The 8,613-nt window shown below is 38.3% G+C and overlaps 1 protein-coding gene across 1 annotated transcript in view; it reads left to right on the top strand.

The window, feature by feature from the left end:
* Positions 1-699: 699 nt before the first annotated feature.
* OXA1L (OXA1L mitochondrial inner membrane insertase) overlaps positions 700-8,613 on the top strand; it is an 8,317-nt gene continuing 403 nt past the window's right edge. Inside the window, exons 1-10 of the mRNA XM_088469959.1 lie at positions 700-883; positions 1,468-1,584; positions 3,745-3,976; positions 4,104-4,247; positions 4,407-4,492; positions 6,483-6,647; positions 6,830-6,934; positions 7,026-7,188; positions 7,658-7,738; positions 7,964-8,613. The exon at positions 7,964-8,613 is cut by the window's right edge and continues 403 nt beyond it. Coding sequence (XP_088326085.1) covers positions 800-883; positions 1,468-1,584; positions 3,745-3,976; positions 4,104-4,247; positions 4,407-4,492; positions 6,483-6,647; positions 6,830-6,934; positions 7,026-7,188; positions 7,658-7,738; positions 7,964-8,064 — 1,278 coding nt within the window. The 5' untranslated portion in view covers positions 700-799 and the 3' untranslated portion in view covers positions 8,065-8,613. The remainder of the gene's footprint in view (positions 884-1,467; positions 1,585-3,744; positions 3,977-4,103; positions 4,248-4,406; positions 4,493-6,482; positions 6,648-6,829; positions 6,935-7,025; positions 7,189-7,657; positions 7,739-7,963) is intronic.

The following is an 8,613-nucleotide window of genomic DNA, read 5'->3' on the forward strand; positions in this document are numbered from 1 at the left end:
GTATGCATACATCCCTAGATAAGACCCTTATTTGCTGTCTCAATTGACTAAGTAGATCTTTGTATTAATAAGCAGGTGTACTTAATAGAGGGGCCACTGATTGTATAAGGCTGCATAAAATGCCACTATGGACGCACACCTTAGGGGAAGGTGAGCAGTAATCTGCTAGTCGTGGGTTTACAGCTAGAGCAATTGAATAGCTCCAGCGACTCTTCCGAGAAGCTTAACAATCTTGCGCTGAATTGAATTCCCCCCTATGTTTTCTGTTCGCTTTCCTCAAAACATTCCATTACCCACTGATCCCAATAGGGGAAAGCAGGCACTAAATGCTGATACTTTCCCAGATACTACACCTTTGTTATACAGTCCTGCACAATACACAGGTGTCTGGGAGGGAGAATACTGGAGGACACTACAAGACCTTGGAGTGTAGTGTGACAAACATTTTTATATTTATTAAAGAGAATTTAGGACAATGAATTTAGGAATACAAGAAAAATATAATCTGTCAGTAGATTCAGCCTAGGATATTGCAATATGATAAGTAGCAAGTAACCCAGCTTTATGTCTGCGATCTCACTACAGTGATGTTAACGCTGTGATTATGGCGATTCCATCCTGCTCCGTTCTTCTTGCTACCTAATCATCGCGTCCTGACTCTACCCTACAAACACACACAGCTGCCTGCATTGTACGTACGTACGTACAAGTCTACGAGCCTGGACGTCCTCCTACTCCTAATTGCGCATGCCCAACACCTCTCTGTCCTCGGCAGCTTACTTATGACGTCACGAAGAAGATGGCGGCCTTCAGTGTGAAAGTCGTATGTCGGGTTTTGGTGGGTCGAGGTGTTTGGAGGTTCACAGAAGTGGTAGAGAGACAGGTGGGGAAAGGTCTGAGATATTAGCTCTTAATGACGGATCTGTGGAATAGTATGCCTGAGGTTCCTGCTCGCTTGCAGGCAGGCACAGCAGGTCTGGAGGTCAGGCAGGTGCAAGTGGTGATGGGACATTGACTCCTCATGGCGTTATGGGGAAGATCTATCTCATCTTAATCTAAAGAGTGGAGAAATAGGCCATTGCAGCCATGCAGCTTATCTAATTTTCTCAAATGTACTTGATACATTTTAGCTAGAAGCTGGTTATAGTTGCATTAGGTAACTTTTCCACTTGTCAGCCTCTCCATTTTTTAGGGAGTTTGATACAATTTCATCCCCAAAACACACATTTCATCCAAGTCATGATCTTTGTACTGACAGCCTATAGGTTTCTGAAATGTGGCTGCACAGTATAGGTTGTGGCTATTTCTGAGACTTGTCATGTTTTCTATGGAGTTTACAGGGTGTTTCATAAAAAGTTTACATGTGTACCATTTGTATAGGATTGTTTACCCTTCTCCAGGGATTGGTTCATAGCTAACCTACCATTGCAACTACTTGCATTTGACCCTTTTTATGTATTCTCTCAGTATCACAGATGTCCCACTACATTACGTCTGCACCGGCCCCAGGGCGCTGGGACACGTCAACAGCTGGTCTTAATGAATGTTCGGTACCAAAGCACTGCGATGAAAGCTGCCAGCCAGGTGACTGCACTCGGCAAATGCTGATAACTGCTGTTAATGTTCTGTAAATGGTTACTGAATCTGTTTCCTTTTTATACGTTTTTGCTCTTGGCTTGGGCCTATGTTATATAAATTTTTTTAATGAATTTATGTGAAGATTGAGTGAATGACAAAGGAGAATGAATGACAAGTAAAATTCATTGTTTCTCGTAATGCAGACATTTAGCTGCAGTTCTGTTAAAATGTAAAGTACTATAGACAGCTGAGATTCCTCATGTATCTTTATGACCGGGTACTGATGGGTCTTAGGTAGGTCAAAAAACGTACGAGTTACCTCAGTAGTCCTGTGTATAACTTCATCAATAAATAATGTGCTTTTCTACATGGCATATCAGGGACTGATGCAGAGTTGGAACCAAAGTGGGCAGAAATAAAAATAAAAAAATGCATGCCAAAATATTCCATCTCCACCCAAGTGCAATATCTGCACAAATTGATGTAGTACTGTCTGCCTGCTATCGAACAGCAACCTGCTGCATAGCAGTAAAAGAGCATTTTGGACATATTTAGCAAAGTATAAAAACACTCCAATTATTCATCTCCATAATAAGGAGGCATTCATGTATGTGTACTTATTGAAAGATCGGCTTTACATGCTCCTTAACCTTGGCAAATATTCCACTTTTGTTAAATTGACAGTTGGTTGCTTTTTAAGTAATGCGATAAGTATGCCCATATAATCACAAAAATAGGTTGTGTGTGTAATAATAAAAAAAATATACATATATAATCTCCCAACATACAAATACAAAACCATGGAATAGTAAATGGAGGGAGATTAAAGGTTAACAATTACTTCGCTTACATAAACTTTTCATGCATAGAGGTTACTACAGTGGACATCTGTTTTTAAGTCATTATCTCCTATAGAAACTGTCTTTTGACATCATTAGTACATGGTGTCCTCTTCCAAAAGTAGAAGGTATGCCACATAGTGGCAGTTTTTAATTCCTATCAAAATAATATCAAATTAAAATGGCAGAGTAATGTTCAGCACCACCACCGAGCATTTCAGGGACTTCTGTAAAATGTGTTTACTCAAAGATAGCAGAGTAGGTCAAAATTCTAAATCAAGGAAAGTAACGATTAGGGCTTGATATAGTAGATGTTTTGATCAAATACTTCTTTTAAGGTGCCCACACACATAGCGACATTTTACACGATTTGGCCGATTTCGACGAATCGGGTAAAAAAAGTACAAATCGTGAGTTCATACTCACGAGCGCGATGCCGATGCGCGTCGTATATAGTATCTTCTGATCTGCCGTGCTGTAGGGCAGATTAGCCAATCTGGGATACAATGCATTGGCTGCAAGATAGATCTTTAGTCAGATTGGACATTTTTAACTCCAAATCTTGATCACGACGGCAAGGGAGCTCCGGTGAAAGTTCATGAGGAAATTGGCAATAAAATCGTATCGTGAGGACATCGGTATGTGTGTGGGCACCTTTACTTTTTTTTTTCACAGTTCATATAAAATCATATGTTCCCTGAAGCGGACGTCGTGCAATACAAAGATTCATTCTGTAAATTCATACATCCATTTTAGTGGATGTCATGCAATAAAATCAGTCTAATTCAATTCACAAAAGTGAAAAGGGTACTTTCTAGGTATGATGCAAATGCCAAAATAAATGAATATATGAACACTGCAGGAATTTTTATTCTTGGATGAATAAATTCATAAATAGGAATAAAAAAGGTATGGTTTTCAACTTAGAGGTTTTGTTTCTGGAGAAAAATAAGCAACGTGATGATAAATTCCCAACGGCTTGTGTTTTTGATACTATTAAAAGAATCGTGCCAAAAAAATTGTGAATTCTTAAGTCAGTGAGTGTACATATACATGGCTATAACTTTTCCTAGTGCAGTTGAAAAAATAGAGAGGGGATATGTGTTGTTCTAATACTAGAGATGGTGTTGCCAAATAAAACGACTTCTTTTGCAAGAGTTACAATCGTTATTGGTTAAAGACAAGTAACTGTGAACCATTTTGCCACTAGAGGTCTCTTGCACAAGAGTCTAAAAGTTTTATATTTTTACCTTTTTTAGATGAAACTTTGAAGCTTTCATTTGCGTTGTGACACCCTGCTTCTCACATGCCTTCTGCTTCTTTATAGGTTCCAGTTCTCACAGAGGCACACATACCTCCATCCCATCCTACTCCAGAAGCTGTGTTACCCCTGCCAGTTTCTGACGTCACCCCCACAGTTCCGGAGACACTGGGTCAAGTGGAACAAAGCTTGACAGAATTGGGCCTTGCTGGCCACAGCCCTACAGGACTCGTACAGAACATTCTGGAGTACTTACATGTGGACATAGGCTTGCCTTGGTGGGGTGCAATTGTATCAGGTGGGAGCTGGTGTAAAATATGTATTACTTGTATAGCTATTATTGCATGCAAACTGCCATCATGTTTGTTTCACTTTATTTACTGACTTACAGCATTTGAGTATCTTTCCTTGCGTTTCTCTTCCAGCCACACTAGTTGCTCGTGTCTTGATTTTTCCACTGATTGTTAAAGGCCAGAGAGAAGCTGCCAAGCTGAATAACCACATGCCACAGATAACTGCAATGACGACTCGTATGAATGAAGCCAAGCAGTCAGGGAACAAATTTGAATGTAAGAACACAAGATATTTTGTGAGGTCCTGTTTTTGTCACTGTCCACGCCAGGTGACTTTTTGTTGGGCATGTGTATAATTTCAGTGTGCTGCTTTGTGCGTTCATACAAGAGCTGTGGCGGAACAATGTCACCCATTCCTCCTTTTCTTCCCCTCAGTCTCAAAAGCATACACGGAGCTTACCATGTATCAGAAGAAACATGATGTCAATCCTCTACGAGGTTTTCTGGTGCCCCTGGTGCAGGTGTGTTTCTGTATGTCAGAATGTTCACTAGTTATAATCCAGGTTTATCTTGCCGTTTTAAATGTAGAATCGTTTATAAAGAATCTTCATGTTTAAAAGTAATTTTATGAAGCATCTATGCATGACTTATTTAGGCTGGAAAAATATAATTTTGCGAGTAGAGGCAGCCAATCATCAGTATGTCGCTAGTTCCTTTTTAATTGGACAGATTAGAAGTTGGTTATAATCTTAAATCATTGTTTTACATATTAACTTCTGTTGGTATCTGTTAGGACTCGTGAATAATAGAATTCTTCTTTATTTTAATGTTGTTGGAGGCACTAGATAATATTTGAGATGGCTAAAATAGACAAAATTGAACCAAAATCCTGATGGAACCAACTGAGAACACTGCTGTGTAGAGGAGATAGAAAACATGGTATCAGACAGGTATGGGAGTTGGGAAAGCTAGTTTGAAAAAAAAAAAACAGATAACAAATTCGTACTAAATATACTCTACAACAGAGGTTCCCAAACGCAGTCATCAAGGCTCTCCAACAGTTCATGTTTTAGAGATATCCATGGTTGATCACAGGTGACTTCATTATTACCTCAGTCAATTTGATTTAAGCACCTGTGCTCAACAATGGATATCTCTAAAACCTGAACTGTTGGGGTGTTGAGGACCACGTTTGGGAACCTCTGCTCTACAACATTTGACAGTTAAGGAGGTTCAGTTCCTAAATGTTAGTTAAATAGAAGATGAACCAAGGGAACTAGAGAGAAGAAAAGAGTTAAGGAGGAAACTCTCAGGCAATGAACCATAACAGGAATATGGGGGGAGTACTGATAAACTAAAACATAAACAATTCAGCACAACTAAAAGAAGATGCTATGCTACTGAATCCAGGGTTCCCGTGTCTTATGTAAAGAGCTTGAGGAATCTAAGTATGCTAGTCTTCAGTTCCATCTCAAAGACAAACCAAATCTGTTTCCTGAGAGCAATGTGCTGTATAAGCTTATTAAGGTGCTAAGGAATATCTGGTAGAGGAAGAGGTAAGAGAATTTTTTTAAATGACAAGGAACAATAACACCAGTTAAGGACGTAATGAGTGAGTGGACATCAGTCCAGAATTTCTGCAGAACCAGGTAGCTCAACCAGATATGAAACAAAGTTCCAGGCATTTGGCTGTTTCTCCAACGAAGTGGAGAAGAATTAGTATCTTGTTTTGACCAAACTAAGTAAAATATCAAAAGAGTAGCTTGTATAATTTGTACACAAATAGTGGATTATGCAACTTCAGTCCAAATATCCAACCACTCATCCGCGTCCTTCACCTCCCTCCTCCCAAGTCAGGCTTCCAACTTCCGCTCATGAGTAAGTTTATTCAAACTTGATAACTTGAGGGTAGAGTGGTAAAGTGAAGATGCCGAGCCATTGAGGCAAAGCTGTTTGAAGGAGATGAGGGGTCTAGCAGACAGTCCTGACAGTTTCTAGAAAATGACAAATCTGGAGGAATTGATGGAATTAAGAAAACGGGAGATTAAATTTATTTTGAAGGACAGAGAAATAGTCCCTCAAACCAACAAATCATTAAGAAAGTGAACATTGGAGTGTATCCAGGGAAGGGAAAAAAAACAGGGTTAGTACCTGCTCGGCTCCCATTTATGGGAGGGACTAATTTTGCACAGCGGAAGTGTCGCAATGAAGTTTTGATCTATATAGTACCATTCTCAGTGCTGGAAATACTCTCCTGTTTACAGTTTTGGTTATGTCATCAGTTTTATCATTTTATTTCGTTTTTGGAGATGACTGCATATCTGAAAATCAGATTTTAAAGATTGCCTCCTTTGTAGAGAAATGTCATTTCACTCCAGAGACTAGACATGGTCAGATACAGCTTAAATAGAAATCAAAGTTATTACTGTATGTTTCACTTTTCAAAATCGCATTCAATTGTATTGGCAACCTTTTAATAACCCTCCTTCCTTTTTTTTTTTTTTTTAATAGATGCCAGTATTTATCTCCTTCTTTGTGGCACTGCGACAGATGGCATACCTTCCAGTTCCCAGCATGCAGACTGGGGGTCTCTGGTGGTTCACAGACCTGACTATAGCTGACCCTATATATGTCCTACCAGTCGTTGTCACATGCAGCATGTTGGCCGTTATAGAGGTGAGGAGTTTATGTATAAAAATATAATTTTTTGTGCACCATCTGTGCTTGTTTGGATACCTTTATGCTCCCTCTTTTATAATATTGCTTGACATGTTTATTTTTGCTTAATCTTTTCTTGTTTGTTCTTATATTTTATAATGATTGTTACTGTGGTGTCATGCAAGTTATTATTTTTCTAGTTGGGAGCAGAGTTCGGTGTGAATAATCCTCAGCTCGTAGTGATGAAGAATGTCATGCGTGTAATGCCATTTATGGTTTTTGCATTTACCATCAACTTTCCTACTGTGAGTACTGTAGCTTTAACCAATATAAATGTTAGGGTTACATGGAGTGTTTGCATAGTAACATCAACTTGTAAATAATTTTATCTTGCAGGCTGTTTTCATGTATTGGGCAACTTCCAACTTTTTTTCAATAGCACAAGTGGCTCTCTTAAGAGTTCCAGCTGTTCGAGAGAAACTAAAAATTCCAGAAAAAATTCAGCATGACCCCTCAAAGCTCCCCCAGCAGGAAGGGTTCATTAAGAGCTTGCAAAAAGGTATGGTTTATATTCCAGATGCGGTGTGATGAATAGAAAGTCTGTGAGGCTGCTTGTAAACGACTTATTGTTTTAATGTGTTTACTACAGTAAACTCCAACAAGGACATATTAGTTCTTTGCACAACGATTACTGATAGTGATCAAAAATCTCTTTTCAGACGACATTTTGTGGGAGATTTAATTATCTGGAACTCTCATGAAGATATTCTGCAGTTACTACAGTCTGAGGAAAATTGAGCAAAGATACATAAGTGATAATCTGTGCGCAGCTAGACATTGTAGGGTTTTCTAAGACATTGCTTCACATTCTCTACTAGTTATGTTGGGAGCATGTAATAATTTAATATTCTATTTATGATTAGAGAGCACACCATTAAAAATTGGTGTCCTTTTTGGGATGTGCAGAATAATTGTCCTGAGTTCATTTAATTCTGCATAATGATTTTAAAGTAACGTTTGTCCTGCAGGGTGGAAGAATGCACAGGTAGCTAAACAGCTGGAGGAGAGAGAATACAGAATTAAAAATCATCTGGATATTGCAGCAAAAGGTTAGCAGAACCTACATAAAAGATCACTGCTAAAAGTAAACTTCTATATAGCTCTCCATTATCTGTTCAGTGTTTATTTCTTTGCAGCCTAATCAAGTAAATATATCTACATTTTAAAGTTTACCTAGACTTGATTATGTAATGTTTTGAATATTATGCACCACTAATTAGACTTGTGTAAAGTTTATAAAACTACTACTTTTCATGGAAATATAATTTTTACAGGGCCTCTGAGACAGACCTTTTCCCAGAATCCCTTGCAGGAGAGGAAGAAAACCCCTGTATCCCCAAGAAAATCTAAACCTTGGCAGGACACGATTGGATAGAACTGCAAAGTTCCTGGACTCTACCAACGTGTTGCTCTAGGTTGTTGAACTCTAAAAGGAAAATGACCAAGTAAAGGATAAATAAATGGTGGATTATATGCTGTGCAAACTGGAGGTATCTTTCATTTGCACGGTTATAAAAAAATTTTTTAGTTTTTATTTTTCATGCAGAACAATTCCAATAGGGCCATTCTTGTTGCTGTAATTTATTTGGAAATCAGACTTTGTGTTTAATATAAAAGAAGCTTTTGCAATCTGCAATTAACATCCCTGATGTGAAAAGCAGCCCCTTTGTTTCCATATTTACTAATATGTGCAGCATGCCATACGTTCTTATTTTTGTGCTACCGTTTCAATTTGATACAAACCTCAAAGAGCATTTTTCACAAGGAACAAGAAGAAATGGCAAATCTTTTTGTTACCAAATATTGGCAAACAGGAAGTAATGCAAAGTTTAGAGTATAATAAATTACCTTAAATTGTTTGCAGTGGTTTAAAAAAAAATATCATGGCATTTTCGAAGGGACAAATTCTAACATACTGACTTTA

Source organism: Taudactylus pleione, unplaced genomic scaffold, assembly GCF_031769625.1.
Source record: "Taudactylus pleione unplaced genomic scaffold, aTauple2 ptg000095l, whole genome shotgun sequence".
Lineage (NCBI taxonomy): Eukaryota > Metazoa > Chordata > Amphibia > Anura > Myobatrachidae > Taudactylus > Taudactylus pleione.